Raw genomic sequence first — 26,165 nt, 5'->3', positions numbered from 1 at the left:
TTTTCAGTAAAAGAGTGCTCAGTAGTAGTAGTTACTCAATGTGTGTACGGGGTGTAAAAAAAGCAATTTCCTAAATAATCGGCTCCTAAAAGAAAAGCAAGACATGGCTATTATTGTGTGCATACATGCGCAAAAAAAAGAAAAAAAAAACTGAGCTGGAATTATCCGCAGTCGCCCATTCCGGGTGTCTACAAATCCCGGAAATAGTTTTTTTTTATTATCCGTAGAAGCCATCTGTGACAGATTGAGAGTTTATCTTGGGAAAATGAATGAAGTTCATCTACATCGAAGCCTCCGGTTAAAATCGCTGACATCCTCTCACCAAATTGAAAAACGACAATCTTACTTCGTTTATTTGTAATACCTTACTTGTGAAACAGCGTTACGTTGGCACTCAGCCTGTCGTTTGGTCGGTGTAGCAAGGCTTCAAATATTACACGCGTTTCCTCATTTTTGAGCAACTCACCGAATCTTTAGTGTACATCCACACTGTCGACAATGCGAAGAATTATTAGATGACTTGTGTGATATGTGGGGTTCAACGTCTCAAAACCACCATATGATTATGAGAGAAGTCATAGTGGAGGGCTCCGGAAATTTTGATCACCGGGGGTTCTTTAACGTGCACCTAAATCTGAGCACACGGGCCTACAACATTTGCGCCTCCATAGGAAATGTAGCCGCCGCAGCCGGAATTTGATTCCGCGACCTGCGGGTCAGCAGCCAAGTACCTTAGCCACTAGACCACCGCGGTGGGGCGAATTATTAGGTGATGCACCTCATGTTGATAGCCGGCGTTCGTGTTTGAGGGCCTTACCTTCCTTTAAGGTGAAGTCTTACCGAACAGGTGAGCTTTTTGTCACTTTAGAATATCAGCTTTGTGGTCTAAACTGCTATTTTCTGGTCTCAGCTTTATGTGCCTGACATGTTTCGTTTGTGGCTCACTGCACAAACCACCAGTAATCACGGGACAACGGCCGTACAGCAGAGCATGAAAGTGGGCTTAGGTATCTGCCATGACTGCTAGTCATACTCGAAGTATTTTAGCACTGGTCAAGAAGTTGGCACTTGGCGGAACTCGTACACGAGGTAAGCATGCCATTGCAATGAAAACACTGCTGAGACATTGGGACTTGGTCCGTGAAATGACATCTTTAATATAACTCGCTTACGCGTAACATTCACAATAAACAGTGCATCACTGTCATAACCACAGCACCACATTGATGATTAAAGTACACGTGCAATATACTCCGTTAACATCGACAATAACTTATCATATTGACCCTCTGGTTCAAGTCACGTGATTCGGGGACGGAATTTTGGGGACGGAATTAAGTGCGCCTCAATGACGTTCTTTTAATTAATGTAACCATAAACTACCTTCTCATGTAGTTTGTATGCGACACATTTGTATGCGACACAATTACTAAACAACTCGATGTGCCATTGGTATTTTTTGAGGAATCGGAGATTCGTGTAAATCTCTTATCATGAAATGAGAGATGCAGGGCGTAGTAGACGCCCCTCGAAATCTGTGACGCCACAACAAGTTGGTGCAGGAATTTCAAGATTCCTTTTCCGCGTTTTCTCGTTTATCAAGATTATTTTCACGGCAAGGCTTGTGGTTTCATAATTTCGAAATTAAGAACACGGCAAAAATTTTTATACGGTGAAGCTGTATATGATTCCTTGCTGAGATTGCTTCGTGTCCGGACATGGAAACTTTCGAAAATAAATAGGCCAAAGTATGTTTCCTGGCTGGACTTGACTTAATTGAACAATTTTTAAATAGTGGTTAATGCGTTCGCCAGGGAACTGAAACTATAGGCTTCGGTTCCCTGAAATTCTCTGTTCACCCGACCACAGACTGGCTAAGTGCCTGAATTCACAGCCTACGCTACACATGAACGTTCCGATGGTGCCGGACTCGCGCTAAGCTGAGCGCCTGACAAAGGCTCAGTGCGTAGATCCGATCTCCTTGCGTAGTTTCTCCACCTCGATGGTCCGTTCGTCGAGCTTCCAGTTTTCGTTCGTTGTGTAAAGCTGCGAGAGAAGTAATGAGATAATTTTAAAAAATCACCAGCAGTCCTAACATGTGATGGCTAAAGCCTGCCTGCACATTTGGTGCCACATTAAAACCGAGGACCAGACATGTTTCAAGACATAACAAGTTTCACTGTTAGGAACCGACAACTGCCCAGAACGTGTGGCACAGTGATTGAACGTGTTTGTGAAAATGAAATGAACATGACATACAAGGACAGATTCAAGCATCCTTTTGATGATCCGAGTAGGACTTGTATATCTGCATCGCGTTTCACACACACACACACACACACACACACACACACACACACACACACACACACACACACACACACACACACACACACACACACACACACACACACACACACACACACACACACACACACACACACACACACACACACACACACACGCACACACGCACACACGCACACACGCACGCACGCACGCACGCACACACGCACGCACACACGCACGCACGCACACACACACACACACACACACGCACACACACACGCACGCACACACGAACGCACGCACACACGCACGCACGCACACACGCACACGCACACACGCACACACGCACACGCACGCGCACGCGCACGCACACGCGCACACGCACACGCGCACGCGCACACGCACACGCACACACACAGACACGCGCACACGCACACGCACACGCACACGCACACGCACACGCACACACACACACACACACACACACACACACACGCACGCACACACACACACACACACACACACAAGGCAAGTCGTGAAGCCTAGCGGGAGGACTTAAAATCTCGATTATGTCATTATGGGGTCGTTGACATCGCAAACTTTGCTGTACATAGCCTGACGGTTACATGCACACCACCGTTTGTGCTCCAAGTTAGAGCACGCATACTAGTATTTATCTCTGCTTTATTCTCTGCTACTTACGACTAAAAGTTGCTCGCTCGGAAGCGGCGCTGCTTCGCAGCAACTCGTTCAGTCGCGGCGCATGAGTGCGGAGTGCTCCGCTAAAAATAACAGGTGCCATCAAAATTGATTGTCGGTCCCTTTGAATTACTTCGGTGTTATGAGTCGATTGCATTACCAAAGAGGAAAAAAAAAAGCTTTTTACATCTCGTGTTGCGTTGCACTTGCGTCGGTATGTCGGCCCACCGATTATAAAGCGACGATGTCACCTTCTGCAGATTTCAGCACGTGACGTCATCTCAAGACGTCATTGCTTCTACATACCATTCTCATTCGGAGAAGGTCACGAAGGTTTTGGTGCCACTTCATTGACATGCCGTGTTTCCCTCAAGGCCATATCACGCAACGAAACACTTACGGCTTTCGCCTTAGAAGTATAACCTGCTCATTTGCAGCCAAATCTCGACGAGTAATGGACAGCCCGAATGACTCTGTAGCTATATATGCCATTTTGAGCACGAAGTCGTAATTTTTTGAATCCTATACGTTCCTGCCTTGATGAAGTGTTGATCTAAAGCCTCTACGACAGTTTGGTGCGGTGCAGTGCAGTGCAGTACAGTGCAGTACAGTACAGTAACGTTGGAGTGACGTTCCTTGTTTATCGATTTCCCGAACGATCCACTTGGCTCATCGCAGAGCAAAAGCAGCTCGCGTTTTATGAGTAAAGCATTGGTTGGGACAGCACGGCGAGAACACCATTTACAATCACGAAGCGCAGACACAACCTTTAAAAAAAAAAAAAAACTTCGTCCGTCTCGCATATAGATATGGAACACTAACAATATATAGTCGCATTCGTTTCGCATGCAAAACGCCTAAATATTTTCTCTTTCCTTCTTTTCTTTTCCTGAGAATTTGGTTCGAACATTGGAAAATGTTCCCACTTTTCGCAATAGTCAACTAAATGGTTGTCATATCCATTCTTCACATTATTGAAGTGTTGAAGAACATGATAACTGAAACGTAGTTTTGTTCTAGCATGGTCTTCTTGCGGTGAAATTTGTCCCCCCCCCCCCTCTTTTATAAGCGAACCCTGCGTGCATAAGGAAACTACGGGTATACAAGTATTGGGCAAGAAAACCACAGCTAAGGCATAGCTAAGGTTCGCAGAATCATCTTTTGTGTTTTTCAGGAGCCTTAGCAATTTCTGAAACTTCGGCACGGAAGAAACCAAGCGATTTGAGGGGATGGTGCCAGCGTAATACCAATGAACGAAAATTGAATCATTACTGCACGTGCACTATACACGCTTTCAACTTAATGACTCGGCTCTGAAATGTGTCGGTTATAGAAAAGTTCGAGTGAGAGGTGTTCTGTGTTACACCGTGTGTGTACCTTCTGCGTCTTGTCGGGGCTGTACCGCATCCATGACGGGATCTTGTCTTTCCTGCTGAACCTGAAAGGATTAAAAAAAAAGTAAAGATTTAGGCACTGCTTGAAAGGGTGACGCTGTCGTATTTCAAAGAAAACGCTCGGTGTTCCTCTAATAAATCTTCGCATTCAGTGCAGATTATCGCCATGCAATAGCGATCGCCTATTTGATACGCATTTCTTCCGCTCTGCGCTCGTTACATTCCCTTTCAAGATCACCGTGTCCCACAGATGAGGGCCCGCATGCCCTTCAGGAGCTGAGCATTGAAGCCCGAAGGACACCTAATAAGGTAAGCTTGAGGGTGTGAGTTTGATTCGCAGACAACAACAACAACAACAACAACAACAACAACAACAACAACAACAACAACAACAACAACAACAACAACAACAACAACAACAACAACAACAACAACAACAACAACAACAACAACAACAACAACAACAACAACAACAACAACAACAACAACAACAACAACAACAACAACAACAACAACAACAACAACAACAACAACAACAACAACAACAACAACAACAACAACAACAACAACAACAACAACAACAACAACAACAACAACAACAACAACAACAACAACAACAACAACAACAACAACAACAACAACAACAACAACAACAACAACAACAACAACAACAACAACAACAACAACAACAACCACAACAACCACAACAACAACAACAACCACCACAACAACCACCACAACAACAACAACAACAACAACCACCACAACAACAACCACAACAACAACCACAACAACAACCACAACAACCACCACAACAACCACCACAACAACCACCACAACAACAACCACAACAACCACCACAACAACCACCACAACAACCACCACAACAACAACCACCACAACAACAACAACCACCACAACAACAACGACGACGACGACGACGACGACGACGACGAGGAATAGGAGGAGGACGACGACGGTGACGATGATGATGATGATGATGATGATTATGATGATTATGATGATGATGAATAAGAATAACAGTGGTTGAACGCCCCCAAACCATCTATGATTATGAAGGACGCCGTAGTAAAGGGCTCCCGAAATTTCGACCACCTGAGGTTCTTTAATCGTGCACCTAAATCTAAGCACGCGAGCCTCGAGTGCTTTCGCCTCCATCGAGAATGCGGCCGTCGCGGACGGGACTCGATCCCGTCTATTTTTACCTGGCCCACGGGCTGCGATACTATGGGACGTGGCAGCCATGGTTACCCATGGTTACTACGGCTATACATGTTGCTACTTTACTGAAAAGAAGATTAGCTGCGAGCGACGCCTTTTTCTCTCTTGAATTCTTCCTTGATGAAACGCGTATTTTTTGTATTTCACTAAGTCTGTACTAACTAGCCCAAGAACAAATTTAGCTAATAGTATGTCACTGAAACGTAGCCATACTGAAACGGGATTTTCACCAAGAATGTGTCTGTGAAAGAGAGGCGCGTATACAATACATATGCATCAGGATTCACATTGAAAATAACGATTATTTAATGGTAACCTAAGCAAACGTAGTAGTTGATGCGTAGACTATATCTAAAGTTGGTTTGTTACAGTAGTGTTCACACATGCCTGTCTAAGCAAAAAAAAAAAAACTGTAATTATTATTGTGCACTGATAAAAGCTACGGAATTATCTTGCGCGTCTTGCCCTTGCTGCATATGACATGATTTTGCTTAATTTACACACTTAGTAACGTCATTAGAGAGCTTCCGTATAAGGGCCCCGCAAGCTTGGGACCCCAAAGACCTTTGCGTACGCTATAGCATTGGGTCAAGCAGGAAATTAAAGTTTTCGAACAGGGTTTCGCTCTTACCGATTGCGTCTTGCGTTTCTAGCGCCACTACAACGTCAAAGAGAAGCTACGATAAAAATAAAAGTTAGACATACCCTTTAATAATAATAAAGTAACGTGAAGCTGCATTCATTACATTTTTAAATGCAAAAAAAGTTTTTCTGTATCAAAAAGCAGCCTTTTTTTTTCTTAAAGTAATCACGCACGCTTTTATCAGCCAAAAGTATACGCTAAAAACGTCACTTTAGGGCATGTCGCCTTGGGTTTGACGCAAAGATTTTCGGGGCACTAAGTGGAAACGGCGCAAGAACTGGACGAGAATTGCATAACACACTACACGAGAGCTCGTGTAGTGTGTGTTATAGTCTCGGTCCTGTGCATTTTCCTTTTAGCATCGTGTACCAATTATCCCTTCAAGACACCCTTTTTGGGACTGACTTTGGGGATCCCGCTATATTTTAAAAATAGCATCCCCAACGCGAAACCAAAACGCTGTTAGGGTGTCGCGAATGCACACTTAACATGCATGTTCTCAACGGTTCTTTTTGAAGGACCCTATTCTAAAACTACTTGTTAGACTCACGTAACCTAACTCGAGCACACGTAGAAGAGCTCTCTGGTTTAGTTCCGCGTCCACCACAATGACCAGGAGGATCATACGTTTGCGACAGCTGCTAATACTTCCATGTTTCAAACTCACTGGACATCCGGCTTGGTCATCGTGTACATGCTGAAGCCGATGCAACCGATGGTGGCCACCGAGATGATCGCGACAAGAGGGATCACCTGCACGACCAAAATGAATGTCATGCAATTAGCGCATGTCGATTTCCTTATGGGATCTTTTCAATGAGAAAATACATGTTACTTTGTACGGGAAGGCATTTGAACAGACACGAACAGCAGTAAAAAGACGAGGACGCCACTTTCTCCACTGCCGTCTTGGTCGTTATGCTTGAAGTACGATGCATGACCGAGTACGAAATCAATCACCCAACCTTGATTAGCTGGAAGATTAAAGAAAAGCACGCTTGCTAGACACGTTTATTCAGTAACAGCGATCTTGCATGACCGAGGGATTATCAGAGTACTGAAAGCATTTGAAGGATGATAATGATATTTAACAGTTCTGAACAATCATGGTGACAACTCGTTAAGAAAACCACGAGGCTCTCTTTCTTTTCTTTCTCAACCCATTAATAATCATACATAAAATATATATTCAAACTTTTCTTTACGTTGGCATATCATCCTTCATCATAGTGGGAAAAAACACAAGACAATAAAAAAATTGTATGATCGCTAGCGTATTTCAATTCGTAGTCGATTCCTTCCCAAGAATTCGATGAGCGTATCTTTAAGCCTGCTATTCCTTAAGTTGTTGCGTTAGTCGCCAATTCGCCTGTGCTCCCAGCCTGAATTTTCGCCACTTTCGCACTGTAGTCGTGCACGCCTTTACCATATTGAGTTTGTGCCTTTAACATTGCTAATTTAACATACTCATAATAGTTTTGCTCATCACAACTGCACTTTGAAACATAGGCATGTACTACTTTTTAGCCCGTCGTCTGTTTAGTTTAATTAAGGTGGCTTTAGTTTTTTTAATAATGCAGTTGAACTTATCAACAGTGTTGCCCGCTATGCCCTTATCCATGAACGCATTGCATGAGTCATTACCAAGTGTGGCAAACATTAAGGGCGAGAACTGAACGCAGTCATTCCTTACCTCCTTGTGCCTTCTGAAGGCGTAAAGTCCGAAAACCTTCATTTTTTCGGGGTCCTTGATTTTCTGCATCATTTCGGCTGTCCTGTGGCACAAGAAAAAAAATCTGTTTTATTAGGCAAGAACAACGACAAAAATGCTCGTTTGCATAATACCGACGTTACATCGGGTACTGATAAGCCCGATGGGAACCGAATTTCTTTATCGGTGATCGGCTGCATTCGGCATATTTCACAAAAGAGCCAATCACGATCAAGAAATTTAATCTGCATCTGACCCGATCGGGATCAGAATCGGCCACGTGACACGGGTAAAACGATTAATGGTGCATTACATTAATTGGTTGATATGTCGGGTTCAACGTCCCAAAAAGACCATATGATTATGAGAGACGCCATAGCGGAGGGCTTCAGAAATTTCTACCACCTGGGGTTTTTTAACGTGCACCTAAATCTGAGCACACGGGCCTACAACATTTCAGCCTCCATTGGTAATGCAGCCGCCGTAGCCGGGATTCGATCCCGCGACCTGCGGGTCAGCAGCCGAGTACCTTAGCCACTAGACCACCGCGGCGGGGCAATGGCGCATAACAAAGTTCCGTTTAAGATTAATGAGGAGTTATTTGGAACCACGCCTCTTCTCACAGCTTGAGTGTTGCTTTGGACCACTGAGCTTAACTTAATGTAAGCAAAGCGCCTACTTGAAGAGTGATCACACTTTTGCGGAAAACAACAGCAAATGCACTACTTGCATTATAAAGCACAGTTATAGCTTAATGACAACATAATAGATATCGCCTAATACATAATATGAAACAAAGAAACAAGAAAAAAAACTCGATAAAAATATTAAATACCTCGCAAGCTTTGCGACCGGCCACGAAATCGGGAACTTCCAGAGCTTTGCGGCTGGCTCGTTTGCGAAAGAAAGCCGTGCTCGTCAAAGACAGATCTCAAAGCGCACGTCAAAGGGCAAGAAGAGAGCGTCAAAAGGAGAGTGAGGAGGAACAAGGCACCGAAATAGATTTTCTCGCTTGTATAAACGCCGTTGCCGAGCCCACACGGGCTTTCGCCATAACGTCATAGCCGGGAGAGGTCGGAGTGACGAGCGCATGTGGTTCGAAAAGCTATACCGGTCGCCCTTCTTCCGACAGCGCTGTCAACGCTCCAAAGTCAAGTTCAATGCTGTCGACGCCTCGACCTTTCTGCCCCGGTGCTCGACTTCCCCCAGCCACGCCCTTTTGAAAGACTTGGCTGTCAGCACGTAGTGTCCTGCCAGGAAGCATCCATCACCCTTGTGTGGGCCTACGTGACTGCAACAGAACAGCTTGACACTTTCCTTTCCTTCATGCCTACATGCCTCATCAAACTCGAAGGTTTACCATCGAAAGCGTCCACGTCGACGCGAGAGATACAAAGCAAGTCATGACGTCACCTTATGACAACGTCATCACGTCACAGATTGCCAAAATGAGTCCATGACTATGTAACGCTTGCGTGGGGAACGAAATTCCGGCTGCAGGTTTGCTTGGTATGACGATGGTGGGCGTGCCACGTGCATATGCTTCTGTGGATAAACGTCCAATATTCTTTGAAGATCAAGTTGAGAAACACGAGTGCTCGAACATTTGTCGGCACCGGTAGGATGTATTATGACCAGCAATGACACCGTACGTAACAGGCCTACTCTTTCAGTTTTTGAAATATTGTACAAATAAATTCTTCTAAATTAATATTCTTGCCCAGCATGACAGGCTTAAGCTGGGGAATGAACCTTCGTTGTAACTTAGTAAACAAATGAGAATGGTAACCAAGTTCCGTAAGTATGTATTGCGTGCTTGTAAACGTGGTGCATCGCTCCGTGTGTTTTCACAACATGATGACGAAGTGTTGTTAAGCCACCGCAGGCTGTTTGACATAATCAATTTATTAAAACTGTAGCTGTTTTACGTCTCAAAACCACGTCATGATAAAAAGGAACACCGTGTATTGGAAAGCTCCGGAAATTTTGACTACCTGGGGGTGCTTTAATTAGCATTCACTTAAATCTAAGCAAACAGCCCTTTAAAATATTAGCTCCATCGAATGGCGATGGGTACTAGTTAATTCCTGCGTTTTTTATTCTCGCAACGGGGCACCAATAGGCCTGTGAACTCTCGTTAACTTGGTTTAATTGAAGTCACGCTATCTTTCATAGGTGCTATAAGGTAAAAATAAAAAAGAAAACAAGCTCTTTAGTTTTGTTGTAGGTTTTAACTGAGGGTCCCGTTTTCAGTATTCATACTCTGGGACCCTCATCTGTACAGAAGTGTAATGTAATTGATGCTTATGTAACTAATAAACTAAAACTGAAGCTGAAATGCTGTCGCGTTAAAAAAAGCAAGCATTGAAGCGGCAGTGATTGTTATTCAGCATGGATAACTGATGCACACATAGCTGATATTACTCACCGCACAGATAAGCTGGGAAAGATGCAAACAACGCTGATTGAGAAAAAACAAACAAACAAAAACTGCTGAGACCGGAGAATCGAAGCGACGTAAATACAGACCTCACGAAACGCAAGCCGAGGCTGGTTTCAGCCACGCCGTAACGATTGGTTGATTGGTTGGTTCCTCAACACCTTGGCGCAACCAACCTAAGGGGATAGGCCATGAATGGGACGGTGCCTTGCTTTTTAAATTATTTCACTTCTTGAAAGGGAGGGTTGAATTAATTAGGTAATATAGGTAATAATATAAAGGTGTTATATTTTTAAACAAACAAAAAACCTTTAAAATGAAAACATAATAATCAGACAAAAAAGAAAAAAAAGTTATACATAAAACAACTGAAGTCATTTATTTTGTTTGTTTGTAGCCTAAAAACCTTGGCACATACCCACTTTGGGGGATGTGCCAATATAATATATAATATATAATTTATAATATATAATTTATAATATATAATTTATAATATATAATATATAATATATAATATATAATAGAGGCTGCGGAGAATTCCTAAGCACGTATATGAGAACACGAAAGCATTTCTTGTGACTATAGATAGATAAGTGTTACGGGAGTGCGGGAGGGGTTTCAACGAAATGGCGAGGCCGTGTTGTGCAAAAGAAAAAAAAAATAGGGGAGGGGATACTTCAGCTTCGTCTTTAAAGGTTGAACTTGATAGCGATATCTTGTACCTGTACTTAAACAACATAGGGGTACTTTTATTTTTTTTATGTTACTAGAGAGGTTTAAATTGCGCGTTACTAAAATGTAATCGACAAAGTTGAAAGTGGCTTGTGTCACTGAAGCTTTCGCAAATGTCTCCATTCTGCGTAATAGACGGCATGCTTTAAACCGCGAGCAAGTGCAATGCTTTCGAACTTGCCATGCACGAAGTTTGAAAGCATTTTTCGAACTTGCCATGCACCGCCCCGCCGCGGTGGTCTAGTGGTTAAGGTACTCGGCTGCTGACCCGCAGGTCGCGGGTTCAAATCCCGGCTGCGGCGGCTGCATTTCCAATGGAGGCGGAAATGTTGTAGGCCCGTGTGCTCAGATTTGGGTGCACGTTAAAGAACCCCAGGTAGTCGAAATTTCCGGAGCCCTCCGCTACGGCGTCTCTCATAATCATGTGGTGGCTTTGGGACGTTAAACCCCACATATCAATTAATCAACTTGCTATGCATCTTCTACGTGATCTTGAGGGAATACGTGCAGTTATCGAGTGGGCCTTTTGTAATGGGGTACAGTCTCTAAACTACTTGGTCTTTACGATATTATTTCCTGCAGCCCGATGACAATGTTTGCTTGTACCACGCAATATTACACAATGTATTGCGAAGCCTGTATAAAAGACTCAAGTGTCTGCAAAATGACGTGCTTTTCACGGCATTTTCAAGCAGAGGAGGAGGTGGAGGTGGAGGAGGTGCATTGGTGTTTGGTAAAACACCATCTTGCTACGCAAATGACCTGGGTTCAATGCTAACTCGAACCCGAAATTTTAAAGGCTTTTTGATTTGCATCTTTCTCAATTTCTTGCTTCACGCACAAGATAATTTATCGCACACAACCAACGACGTCCACGCCGACACCGGCATATCTGTGAAACATGTCATTTAACGCTGATTTATATGTGGGCTTGAACGTCCCAAAACCAGCCCGCATGGAGTTTTGTCAAAAATACTCAGCGTTGAGGTTGATGTTGTTTGTGATACTGCTGCTGCTGTACTGAATGGTTGTAGCATATAAACACTCTAGGAGATTGGTGATTAAAGGGATGTATACGACAAACGGTAAATAGGTGCGGTACTTGCACACGCGGAATGGCAAAAAAAAAAAACAGATAAATTTTTAGCGCCCGTTAGAAGTAGACAATTTTTACAACACTCACAATTGATGATTTGGCCCCCTTAACCTCGGCGTCACATTTTGCCCGTCCCGATAATTTACAGGACGTTACAATAAAGTTATGTATATTCATGTATGTATACCACTGCGCACGACGCGTTGGTTCGCGCGTTATCGTCAGGGGTAAATACTCGTTAAGGAATCGAAAATAAACGCATTTCACAACAGCATGTGAATACAAAAATATATATATGAAAGAAAAAAAATGCAATAGTTTCATTTGGCACTGACCACTACACGCTCGTTGTTATTTACGTACTGAATATCGCGCAAGGTGATACCGTTAACTAAGAGCAATTTTATTTTCCAATAAAGAATAATACAAAAAGTTTGCCGTTGTCATTTGTGCATGACGCCCCACCGCGGTGGTCTAGTGGCTAAGGTACTCGGCTGCTGACCCGCAGGTCGCGGGATCGAATCCCGGCGGCGGCGGCTGCATTTCCGATGGAGGCGGAAATGTTGTATGCCCGTGTGCTCAGATTTGGGCGCACGTTAAAAAACCCCAGGTGGTCGAAATTTCCGGAGCCCTCCACTACGGTGTCTCTCATAATCATATGGTGGTTTTGGGACGTTAAACCCCACATATCAATCAATCAATCCTTTGCGCATGACAATGGCAAACTTTATTTAATTATTTCTTGCAGCTACTTCAGTAAGTAACATAGGCTTACAATCACTGGAAAGCGTGCATATCGTCAGGCGAAGAAAGTAAGAATAAATAAATAAAATTGCTATTTTTGATGGTCGACACACAAATATATAACTAGCGAGAGCACACACTGAATTAGTGACGTGATGCAACGAAGCTTGTACTTGAAATATTTAGAAACTGCCTGCTTCAATGAGAGAATGTGGCACTGCCGAATCACGCGAATGGGCTCCTGCTTCGCGTGCAACAAATACTGATTATACGACGCATTTACGTCAATGTGGGTTATAATCAAGCGTTCATTTACTCTAATAAATCAACATACCAATGGTAGAGTTGATGGAGGTGACCGAGTTGGTGCGTATACTCGATGCGATGGACGTCGCAAACGACAAATGTATCTTGCCGGCTCGTATACCGGGGCGAGAAAACGCGAGCCGATAGGTGAAAGCACGGGTTGCTGAGTGAACGGGTAACCGCTTCCGTGGGCCTCACCTCCGCGTGACGTGGTAAGAGGAAGTGTCGAGCGCAGAGTTGTGTGCAATCCGCCGTCAAAGGGATCGTGGCTCGTTGCAATGCGTTCAGTTCCGTCCACGTGTTCAAGGTAAAAAACACAAACGAAGCATTTGTTGTTATCAAGGTACCGGTGCAGGGAGCGGCTCGCAATTGGGCTGAAATTAGCAGTCCGGCAACTGATTGGTATCTCCGTAGTGATAACGCCTAAGGTAATCGACATATCCCAAACAAGTCGGGTTTGCGAAATTTAGAAACGCGCTGAGAGAGGAACCATTGTATTGAGCTTCGGCGGCAATTCGTAAACCATTTTAGACAAAGGTGTTTTTCATAATTGCTTTGAAGTGGGGCTTCGCGGATAACGAATAGCAGAGTGAGAATATTTGACGTTGTTTCTACACGATATACACTGCAGCGTTTACAGAAATGCCAGTTCGATTCAATGATTACGATTTACAATTCGTTAATTGACGAACGTAACACATTCTACGTTACGTGTCCTGTAACCTGCTTTCAAATGACATGCGCTGATTAACATTGTAAAATACTGAGTGGATGCGATGATAACGCTCACACATCTTGCTTCTGTGTGTCTAGCCCCCGTCGGGGTGTCGCAGGAGTTTGGTCTATGAAAAGAAAACTCTGGTATAGAGACTTATGATACAGAATGAACTTTTGTACCGATGAATTATACTTCTGTTTTTCTTTCAGGTGTGTAGCAGCAATCTTCGTATACGAGGATTCGATCATTGTACTCTAATATAACAATGTCACAAGTCGAATGCTCAATAAAATGAAACTGAACTCAAACTGAAACTGAGTAGGTTTAGGAGAGATTCGTATATTATCATGGCTCGAAAGTATGAGTCATAAAACTGAAAGCCCCTTCAAATCGGTAATCTCCACTAGAGAACTACCCTGGTCGGCGGAGCGGAAATTCCCAAGAGCTGTGTCTGTGGAGATGCGCACGTGCACAGTGTTATTAATCTAAAGTAATGTTAACGTGATAATCCATTTGAGTTTCCCATAACGAGAAGAAAACTTCAGTGAGGAAATGTGCTGAGATGCATGGCGGCAATGCGCGTTAGGAACGCAATGATTTTGCCGCTTGTCAGGTCAGGGTGTGCGGTTATGTTTGCAAAGGAACGGGCTAGACCCAACAAAAACGACAGACATGTGGCTTTACCGCTTTTAAGAAACACGAGTTATTCTAGCTCTCGATGAACTATAAAAGGTCGGGAGACACGGGGATCGTTTCGTTTGCAGTTAAACTCGTGCTTCAAGTACGAACAAATTGTTTTCAAGGGGACGCTGACGAAAGTTGTAAATTGGCGTCCTACGTGTAATATTTAAGCGGTATCTTGCGATTCAGATTCGTGAAAATATACAGATGGAGGGGTGAAGGTAAATTCTATTCTATTATAATGCACCGGATTCGGTGAGAGGTGAATATTTTGTGGATACGCAGATGGGAGAAAATGGAATGTGCGTTAATATAGGTGTTACGACCTGCATACATTTGACGGACTTGACGTCGTTTCAAGATGAAGTACACAATTCCGCGTCTATAAGCCAGTACGCAATACACCTATTTCACAAGCAATAAAGTCGACCTTGCATAGAGGTGTCGCCACGCTTCATTCTTCAAATGACCAGCAATGCTACCCGTAAGAAACTCAGTTTAAACAGTCACCGCTATCAAGACGAAAGCTGGCTATTATACATCCGAAAGGACTTTTTTCAATCCAGCACTTAACAGGCTCCCGCGATGTCATCGTTTTCCGAAATAAAACATCGTCGCGTGTTAGCTGGTTGGTTTTTCGATTATTTGAACAGTAGCCGCGTAACGATCTATGTCCGGAGTAACTGGGCCGGCCTGTCGCTAGAATATCGTATCCCGTGCGTGCATTTCCGATGAGCCGTAAGTGGTGCACGCGAGCACGCGTCCCACTATCGACTCTTCGTTTTTCGTTCTGCCCAGGATCGGCTGCATGCTCCGAGCAAGGGCGCATTGATCGAAGCTCGAATTGGCCTTGCGGTGCGTGCCGCAGCTCTATTCAGGCCAGTCTGTACTTTGCTATATTTGATTTCCTTCTGTTTACTCACGGTGAGAAAATTACACACAAAGGATATAGCGATGCTAAACGTTCCTGACGTGGTCGTGACAGATGTGTGACATCCTTGCCGTCACGGTGACCTTTCCCTCTCGGCTATGTTCGCATTCGTGTGAAGAAGATCGATCACTTCATTGCCTTGCTTCTGCCTCGTTTTGCTCTCTTCGCGCTGTATCAACTAAACAAGCATTTTTAACTCAAAGAATGTATTCTTATCGAGTTTCAAAAAAAAAAAAAACTCATGTCTTCAAGCGTGTATAGGGTGTTTCATAATATGTTGGTCATGAAACTAGGAACATGTATTTTGTGGCTTCACATTGGTTCAGTCAAACTTGTCATAAAAAGAAGGTAATATATTGCAGTGAACGAAAAATGTTACTCCCTCCAACAACAACAAAAATAACCTCTGGAATATTGTAGGGAAACGTCCTGCAGACACTGCGTTTAAATATTTGCGTAAATGACGTGGCTGGCGAGCATATAGCCTGACTCTTTAGCGGTTGCTGTAGCATCGACCGGTAGCTGGCATCATCACAAAATAAAAAGAAAGTTGCGCGTTGCTATCTTCGCGTGAACATGATAGGTGAATTAAGTTTACTGTTTGGCAGTTTCATCATTTATGACTAGTGGTCTAGTGGCTACGGAACTCGACTGCTGACCCGAACGTCCCGGGAACGAATCCCGGCCGCATTTTAATTGATTGATTGATATGTGGGTTTTAACATCCCAAAACCACCATATGATTATGAGAGACGTCGTAGTGAAGGGCTCCAGAAATTTCGACCACCGGGGGTTCTTTAACGTGCACCCAAATCTGAGCACACGGGCCTACAACATTTCCGCCTCCATCGGAAATGCAGCCGCCGCAGCCGGGATTCGAACCCACGACCTGCGGGTCAGCAGCCGAGTACCTTAGCCACTAGAACACCACGGCGGGGCTCGCGGCTGCATTTTTGATGGAGTTGAAAAGCTGGAGGCCCATATGCTACAATTTAGGTGCTTGTTAAACTACGTAAGATGATCGATATTTTTGGAGTCCTATACTTTCGGTTTCGGGACATATAACATCATTTGTTGTACGTAATACTTGTGAGCCATGAACTGCCTCTTTTTGCTGCACAAGCTTGTAGAAGAGGAGAAGAAAAAAATCGCAGCATATCCACGGAATGATGATGAGTGGGGCGAAGCGTCCGCCAGGCCGTCCGTGCTAATTCTGTGCGTCCGTTCGTTCTTGCTTCCATCTGTCTGCATGGCCATCCGTACGTCCGTGCGCCCATCTAGTGAACACTCCAAGTAGCGCCATCTCCCATCCCGCATCCCCTGTGGCACGTACTCGCTCTAGAGCGGTAATGTGCCACCGGTGTCTACGTACGGTGGATACGTGTGACAGCGAAACCTAACCAAGTAAAAGTAAGATGACGGCGTTGCATGTTCAGACAATTTGAAACTATTTACTGTTATAGTGCTTCAGCCATGCACGTTTACTCAGCATAAATTTCGATCTTCAGAATACAGCTTTCGTATAGGCTTGTTTGCTGGAATTTGCATCCGGAGCAACGCGCCTTGCATTGAGATGGAGTTGTAACTCCGCTAATCCCCGCGGTATACTCACGGTATGACCACAACTGTCGATCATATTAACGCAACGAACGTAGAACCCCAACGCAGAAATTGAATCGCTTGGTAAGAAAATTAAATACATCAACGTGCGTGCATGATATCTAGCAGTTTTGGATCCCTTGCTGGTATATCACAGCTTTACTAGGTTCACTAAACTAAACATGAATGCACTTAACACACAGTCATGTGCTGTTCATATGGAAATTAATATAATAAATATCCGCAAGTGATTTCGCAAATGAAATGATCGTCTGATGAGCAAGCGATTTTAATCTCTCGTGTGCGAAACAGCTAGCCGTTGTTGCTTTATACTTCTCAGTCCCAAGAATACACCAATGAAAGAAAGCTCTTTGCTGAACTATATTATTTGACTTCCTGCTTTTAAAAGCAAACGCACAAGCATTATGAATTAAAAGAAAAACTGAGCAGTTGTCTCAAGATGTGACGGCACCCATTTGCGCACTCCTGATCTTTGGAAGTCTCTAAAATTGAGTGCAACAAAAATATCAATCTTAAATGACTTTCAATATGATCTACAAGGTGTCCACAATCAGAAAAATGTGCTATAGACGATGGCGTTCACGCTACAATTACGAAAAAATGCTTTCACTTATCACGAGGACGCATACGAGCGCTCGTGCAGTACCCAGCGATTTTCGTTCGCTCATTTTGCGAATATGACTGGACACATGACGCCACTTCTCAGGGCTTCATGAAAGCAACTCATCCTTATTGTGTCAAGACAAATTTTGACACGCGAATACTGAACTGTGATTAGCGTTTACAACAAATCTACCTGATTGAGTACCCATGGACCGGGGAGGCTATGCCATGGGCGGCTCTTCTCACAGTTTTCATTTCGTTGTATCTTCTGCCGAGCCGTTACCAGAGCATCGCATAAACACCGCTTGCACTCGAGTCACTAATGGCGAAAACACCAGCATTTGTCAGCGAGCACCACAATCTGCTCACTATGTCTGCTCGTATATATACACGAGCCTGGAATTGGGTCAGCGCGGAAGGCGCTGAATCGATCCGACTTGGACCAACAGAGTGGCCTTTTTCCAGTCTCGCCGCTTGTGGGACCGGATATTTATGTCCGTTCTCTTAGAGGCAACGTAGCGCTTAACACGCTAAGCCAGAAGATTCCTTCGTAAGCGGGGCTTTCATGTATGGTGACAGTGACTTGTCGTTGGCGCATTGACCCCCGCTGCAGCAATCCGGGCGACTGATTACACTATTGGATCGAAAAGAATATTGCTGTGTTGGGCTACAGTATGCTATGATGAAGCGTCCAGGCCAGTGAAACGTCCGAAGCATTCTCGTTTCCTTGAAATGCTGCCTGAGAGATTACACTGCCGTAATATGACGAGGCGGAAGTTTTGTCCACCCATATAGTTGTAAATGAAAGCAGCAGTTGTTTCAGTGCTCATTATCTTCTCGGTTTCCCGATAATAACAAAGGTTTTGCGTGCCAAGGTTACAATATGCTGACGAGGGCAGCCGTATAGTGGAGGGCCTCGGAAATTTCGATCACCTGGTGTTCTTTGACACATGCGCCTAAATCCAAGTACACGTGTCTCCAGCTTCCCGCCTTGACCGGAATACGGTCGCCGCAGTCGGGATTCGACCCCGCGACCTTCGGGGCGGCAGCCTACCACTGCATCTACTAGACCACCTCGACGAGTGCGCAGCAATAGGTGTAAGAATTTAAAAAAGATCCACTAGAGCTAGAGTCACACGAGAAGTTGACCCCATTCATTTTGCTATAAAGGCGTCCGCATGCGAAGAACGCGCTAATATTCCTGGCGTTCTTCCAACAAGGGAAACGAGATAGTACGGTCGCCGACTTCATGCTCGGCGACACAGCGGAAGAAGCCAGCGCCGTCGGCGGCCGCAGTCAATGAAATATTCAATATCTGTGTGTTTGTGCAGGTGAAGCCGACTGTGCATCAGCGCAGATAAGTTAATGAATATTTGAGCGTAAACACCTGAGCAGTGAGTTGTCAGAGGGCGGTCGTTTAACGAAATCGCAATGCACGCTGCTTACAACTGCGCGGATGAATATCGTAATTTGCAAACGAGGCGAAGTGACTTACAAGTGGCGGACGTTATTTAACTCACGCACCGCATTCGAATATATACGTTCGATTCCACGAAAGATCGAAAAATGTGGTATAATTTGATCTCTCCGATTTTTCTCGTAATTTTGTATAATATGCACGTATAATCGTATAACGCTAAACAACATTTTCTTTTCGAATAAAAAATTTTGAACCAAAAAAAAAAATCAAGAAGCATCGCTGGGGGACGACGGCCATTTTACGAAGAGTGCGTTTTCTGACATTCGCGATCACGCTTATAACAGCGACGCAAGCTATATATGCACATATTTCTGCATAGCACGAACAGAAGCTATGCATAAATAGCTCAATTTATGTTTTCTGATTCTGGGTGACCTAAGTATTTTGAAAAATTCTCAAAAAATACCGTGTGTTTGAAACTCCCTCGTTTTTGTGGCGCGAGAGTCATCACAACCTCTACCAGTTACTAGATCTCTGCATAACATTTCTTTTTCCCATTTCATGCTTCTAGCCCCGCCGCGGTATTCTACTAGCTAAGGTTCTCCGCTGCTGACCCGCAGGTCGCGGGATCGAATCCTGGCTGCGGCGGCTGCACTTTCGATGGAAGCGAAAATGCTGTAGGCCCGTTTGCTCAGATTTCGGTGCACGTTAAAGAACCTCAGGTGATCGAAATTTCCGGAGCCCTTCACTACAGCCTCTCTCATAATCATACGTTGGTTTTGGGACGTTAACACCACATATAAATCAATCAACCAATCAATCAATTCATGCCTCGAATCAGTTCTTAACAACTTATCGCCCTGCGAGAAACTCTAGGCCGACTGGGCAATTTCTGTGGAGCCTCAGGGACTCCCAAAGGGTATATAAGGCGCCTACGAAAGGAAGAACGGGAACGGTGGCTTAGCGACGATTCTCGCTATGGCCGTCCCCTTGGCAACGGCGAATGACACCGGTTGCTTTTCTGGTGCTCGGGGGCCGTGAAGCCTACCCGGTGCGAGAGCCGGTCGGGCGCCCTTTACGTTGGCCGACGCCTCGAACTCGGGTCGAGTGTAGGCGTACGTGAATGGCATCACGTAGGCACAGTCGGAACACACACATGCGCAGACTTCCAACACATTTGGGTAGAAGCTGCAAGTGGGGGGGTGGAGAGAGAAAGTAAAAAAAAGAAAAAAAACTGATCTCGTGCATCGACGGAAGATAAGCCACTCGCGTTGCTGTTTCGTGTTGCAACACCGGTCGTAAAGCGTCCCCCAGCGATGACGTAAACAAATTTTCCCCGCTACACGGTCCGCGACGACAGATAGCGCAAGGGTGTGCTCGTTACGCGACTGGAGTTGCTTCCTTGCATTGTTCGATGCGTATCAGTACCGAGACCCCCTTTCACTGTGCCGCTGCAATTTTATTGATCCTGTTCTCGACGGCGATGTAGCGTGAAATGTTATTAGGCAGAAGGAGAAGGTAGTTCCATTCACTTTATGTGTGTTCGTGCGAGCTCGTGCGAGAATGTGTGCACATAAAGATGCATGTGTCTGAGAAAAGGAGAGGGGGAATTGGACCGCCAGACCACTACGCTGGCTACGACATAGGTTCAGAGTTAAATTTGGGTGTGGTTTGCTTTCTCACCAGGTTTAGCAGGGAGTTGGATAAGATTAAATCACGTATATAGTGTTTAATTAAGACCGTAAATCGCTACTAATCACCGACAAGCCATTTCATATTGCCGGAAAACTTACGTTTTTGTTACGATATTAACAAACACACCCTAGGTAAAGAAGCTAGGTCGGAATGAACGGAATGATTTTTTGAAGGGCACCTTCAGAAAGTTCCGAACACGTTGATTTAGGCGTTGTCACCGATCACCAGCAACTAGTTCCTTCGGCACCTCCGGATTATTCGGGGTGTTAGGGAAGCAAATGATCATTATTACATTTTTTTTTGCTGCACGATCAAGGCCTCAGTTCAAAATGAGCAAGATAGGAGCATTCAAGTTCGTCTCGTCAAAGAGACAGCTCACGTCTAAGTTTTATAAAGCGAAAAATAACATACGTTGGAGTGGTAATTAATGCACCATTGAAATTGTAAATATCAAAACCAGCAGTGCAATATAAACTTAGGCATGGAGGCTATGTCGTGTTATGATAATTCAGTGTAAAATAACATACATTCCAAGTAGTGGGCCTGATTTATTCGATCTTTTATCTTTTTTACGCACACACTTAATTAGAGGCGCTCACAAATAAAAATAAATAAATATATGTATTAAAAATGCTGTAAGGTGCAGCATATGCAAAGTATTCGCTGCTGCATTCGGTCAAACAGGGCCAAAAATAGTAATAATAATCATTTGTATTTACGTCCCAAAACCAGGATATGATTTCGAGGGACACCACAGTGGAAGGGCTAAAAAAGATAGCGACCCGCCAGTAACATTGAACTGAAGTGAAGAGCATTTTTTTTTGTGGAGTGCCGTTTAATTAATGTCCTAACTGACAATAAAAAAAAAACCGTCCGAGTGCATAGCGTGTACTGCTCTAAACAAAAACTGCACAAGATAAGAGCGATTTCAAGCTGGGCCACGCGATATAACTGCGTCAAAAATCTGTGGGATTTCTCAACAGCGAAATAACGAAGTCAATACCCTTTGTCGCACACGTTTTCCGTCGTATTTCTGTAATTTGATGCCTGTCTTAAAGTGCTTTTATCCGCCGTCGTGAAACGCCAAGGAAACGTAAAAATAAAAACATATAGGAAAACGTAATGAAGCATCTATGTGCGTTTTCACGATATTACCGGATGAATTAAAACAAAAAAACGCTCTTGTTTTTGTGTTAACGTCGCAGTAGGCTTTACTGTGTGTGAATGCAGAAACAGAGGCTGCCTGTACACCTTAAAAATATAAAGAGTAAACGTTGCTGAAGCACCTAATGCATCAATTATCGCAGCAAGCCCGCAATACAGGCTATAGACACTCAGCCAGACAGGACAACGCTGCTTAACATGTAGAGTTTTTGCTAGAAAGAACAATAAATGAGTCAAGTCAGTATGAACTGGCTCAGCTAAACGTATTGACAAGTAATTTGTTCAGCCAGGTCTAAACTTGACTATGCCCTTTAATGTCTGTTTCGTAGACGGTGTAATGGGTTGACGTGTTGGGCTAGTGTGCGGCATAACTATATAAACAGGCGTGACCGTGCGAAATGACAGCAGTCGAGACTGGTTAGCATAAAGCCATTAAGATGCAACACTATAATTTACAAAACTGAATTTAGCAGGTTGAACATGAGAGGCCGGCGCAGGAAGTGTACGAAATGGTATGAACGTATTTTATCTTGCTCGGGACAAGCACGCGATGCAAATTTTTAGAAAACACTTGCCCTTTCGTATTCGCATCACGATCTCTCAATAGACGGCAAGTCTCGGGCCTTCTTAGTACAATCGTTGGCCACGTTTGAACGTCTCCTAGTCACACACATTCCACAGCACAACAAAATTTTCTTATACATGACCATATTCTCAAATGACATAGTTCAAGTTCTCGTTTTAATCCCGAAGTGAAGACGTTCTGAGATGGTTTCACAAGATTAGAATCACGTGAACTCCCCGGTGCAGCGTTAACACATTCATGCCATTCTAAACGGGCCTAAATCATAACAATCCCAGCTTTGTTTATCGGTCACATTTTCGACGGAGGCGATAATACTTGAGTCACGTGTACCAAGGTTTAGGTGCATGTTAAACAACCCCAGGCGGCCGAAATTTCCGCAAAGGCCAGTGGAGCCCTGGATTGAGGACCCCGCCCACTTGCCCGGAAACCTTTTAGGGAATAAAAAGAAAGTTTTTCATCCCTCCACTGCAGTGTCTCTCATAACCATGTCGTGGTTCTGGAACATTAAACCCAAACTACTATCATTACAGTTTTTGTACTCATAATTTTAATCATCGGAAGAGCAGGAAAATGCATGTTAATCGCTCACTTTTCAAAGTGATAGCGCGTTTGCTCAACCAAAATGCCACTGTAGGACGGCTTACCGTGTCCCAATTTTTCGTTGGCAACAAGGTGGTACTTTCTGTCCCTTTCCTTCAAGTAGATTCCGTTGCCTACCGAGGCGAGAAGAGGAGAGACGCTTGGAAGCGCGCAAGCGGACCGACTAACGAACCACGTGCCAGTATCGTCTAGTGCGAGTCTGTCAACGGATTCTCGGATGGGACAGCCCAGCGACTGTAAGCGGGGCTCATCGATCTGTTCTAACTCCGGTCCGACTGCGGGCGCCATCTGTTGCTTCTCGCAAGCACAATGGCCGAAGGACAATGAGCACCAGCTTGCGGCGCCCGTCGCTAATAACACATACATGTAGCATTCAACTATAATTGCTGCAATATAACGCCCCAAAACCATGATATGCTTATGATTTATTTATTTATTCAATACTGCAGACTCGAGGTCCAAGCAGGGTGGTAATACACATACAAATAAAATAATTGTGAAACGAAACAATAAAGGGCGAAGAAGGTTGTTTGGTAGGCTAGTTCATTCACCACATGTATTAGTAAGACCGTTCGATTCACATATGGTTCTTGGAAAGTACGAATACTTCAGTAGGTCTGTGCGAGCGAAATATGGGATCAAGGCCTTTGGGTGGTGGTGTCGGGTAGGCCGGCTACTAAGGGGTGTCAAATACGGGGATGGGTCTACAGCTATTTTTTTTTTTTGTTCAAAAGTTGATCAAGAAATTCTAATCTAGCTTTTTGTCTTCGCATCTGCAGTAAGGAAATGTTGTTGGCTAGCATTAAATCTGAGGGTGAGTCTAACTTGGAGTACTTGTTGAATATAAATCTAACAGCTTTGCTTTGAATACGCTCAAGAGTGTATATATTACGTTTTGTATAAGGATCCCATACTATGCTCGCGTACTCTAGTTTGGCTGCACAAGGGCTGTGTAACAAAGTAGTTTAACATTCGTGGGAGCACTTCGAAGTTTATGTTTAAGAAGACATAGTGCACGAAAGGCAGATGAACAAACATTATCAATATGGAGATTCCAAGATAAGTTGGAAGTGAGTGTCACACCAAGGTATTTGTAGGAGTTTACTTGTTGCAGTGGTGAAGACCCTAATATGAATGTATACGATTGTGGACTCTTTTGGCGAGTCACTGGAAGGCACATACATTTGTTCGCGTTGAGACACATTCCCCATTTGTTGCACCATTCATATATATTGCAAAGACTAGTGCTCAGATCGTTGAAATTGTTAGTGGAACGTATTTCTTTGAACGAAACACAATCATCTGCAAACAATCTTATTTCCACACTAGGGTGAATAACATCAACAATATCATTAATATACAATAGAAAAAGCGAAGGGCCTAACACACTGCCCTGTGGTACGCCCGATGTGACCAGAAGACAGTCCGAATGTTGGCCCCCTACATCAACGTACTGTTCGCAATTATTTAAATACGCAGAAATACAACAAACGAATATTTCGGGTATACCTATTGTTCTAAGTTTGGAAATGAGTTTACCATGGGGAACTTTATCGAAGGCTTTGCAGAATCTAAGAGGAGCATATCTGTCCTACCGTGTCTATCGATGTTTAATGCAAGAGAGTGAAACAGTGTGACGAGTTGAGTTACGGTGGATAATCATTTCCGAAGAACATGTTGATACGTGGTTAATATATAGCGTTCTTCAATACACTTGTTTATACTAGTAGCTATGATGTGTTCAATAATTTTACAACACTGTGAAGTTAGTGAGATTGGACGGTAATTTCCTAGTGCTAAGCTGTCCCCCTTTTTAAAGATGGGTACAACGCGGGCTGTCCTCCAGTCACTGGGTAGCTGGGAAGACAACAAAGAACAGCGAAAAATAATAACCAAGAACTTTGCTAGAGATAAAGCATATCGTCGTAGAAATACGTTTGGTATGTTATCAGGACCACAGAATGCCTTAGTTTTTAAATTTAGCAACATAGACACCACGCCTGGATAAGAAATAAACGGTGCTTCAGCATAAGGAAAGGCTGTAGCATTAGATATACAGTTGAAATCAAAAGTGTTCAACACACTCTGGAAATATTGATTAAAATTCCGGGCAATGTCTCTGATCGGTGACGTTGGTTCCATCAATTGATATTTGGGATACAGGACTTTTCTTTCCACTGATAAAACTCCAGAATTTACTGGGGTCATTTTCAATAAAGTTAGGTAATGAGGTTTTAAAGTAATACTCCCTAGAGCTGCGGACAGTTTGAGCGAGACTGTTGTGCGCATCATGTATCGAATCAGCCGTTGCCCGCCTTTTTTTAAGTCGCTTAACTTTGCGCTTCATATGAATGATGTTGCGATTTATCCATGGTGTTTGTTTGTTAACTTTTTTGTGCTTGGAAGGCACAAAATTATCTAAACAAAAATGACACATTTGTTTGAATTGTGTCCAAAGCACGCTAACATTTACGTCATCAAAATTTGTAAGACATGTTTCTAGGTGTTCAATTATGTCTCCATCATTAGCCCAGGAAAAGTCTTTAAAGCAGCGAAATACCGGGTTTTCATGGCCAGTTAGTGGAACAAGAGGAAAGGAAGTGAAGACATAGCTATGATCAGAAAGACCTTGTCCTACCTCTACTGTATATTCGGAGAAATTGCGGTTCAGAAACACAAGATCTAATATTGAGGTGGAATCCCTCTGTACGCGCGTAGGTACCTGAACTATCTGCAATAGGTCATGTATAAGCATGATGTCAAACACTATGTTAACATGTTTTGAAGTGTTAATGCCGGCGTCAAGGCGCTCCCAGTCTACTCCAGGTAGGTTCAGGTCACCAATCAGTAA

General features: G+C 43.9%; 1 protein-coding gene across 3 annotated transcripts; it reads right to left on the bottom strand.

Moving 5' to 3' along the window:
• Positions 1-1,133: 1,133 nt before the first annotated feature.
• On the bottom strand, positions 1,134-23,511 carry LOC119171836 (normal mucosa of esophagus-specific gene 1 protein). Of its 3 annotated transcripts, none has more exons than XM_037422694.2 (5): positions 23,359-23,511; positions 7,961-8,042; positions 6,935-7,020; positions 4,366-4,426; positions 1,134-2,046 (listed from the first exon to the last, which is right to left on the bottom strand). In XM_037422694.2, exons 2-5 carry the CDS (start codon positions 8,030-8,032, stop codon positions 1,960-1,962), a joined length of 306 nt encoding a protein of 101 aa, XP_037278591.2. In that variant the 5' UTR covers positions 8,033-8,042; positions 23,359-23,511; the 3' UTR covers positions 1,134-1,959. The 3 variants fall into 3 exon arrangements, with proteins under 3 accessions (XP_037278591.2, XP_075748589.1, XP_075748590.1); XM_075892474.1 differs by lacking the exon at positions 23,359-23,511 and adding an exon at positions 13,325-13,480; XM_075892475.1 differs by lacking the exon at positions 23,359-23,511 and adding an exon at positions 8,814-9,275.
• Between the last annotated feature and the right edge of the window lie 2,654 nt (positions 23,512-26,165).

This window comes from Rhipicephalus microplus, chromosome 4 (genome assembly GCF_043290135.1).
Source record: "Rhipicephalus microplus isolate Deutch F79 chromosome 4, USDA_Rmic, whole genome shotgun sequence".
Classification (NCBI taxonomy): Eukaryota; Metazoa; Arthropoda; class Arachnida; order Ixodida; family Ixodidae; genus Rhipicephalus; species Rhipicephalus microplus.
The sequence above is the reverse complement of the archived record's forward strand: the minus strand, read 5'-3'. Positions and strand labels throughout refer to the sequence as shown.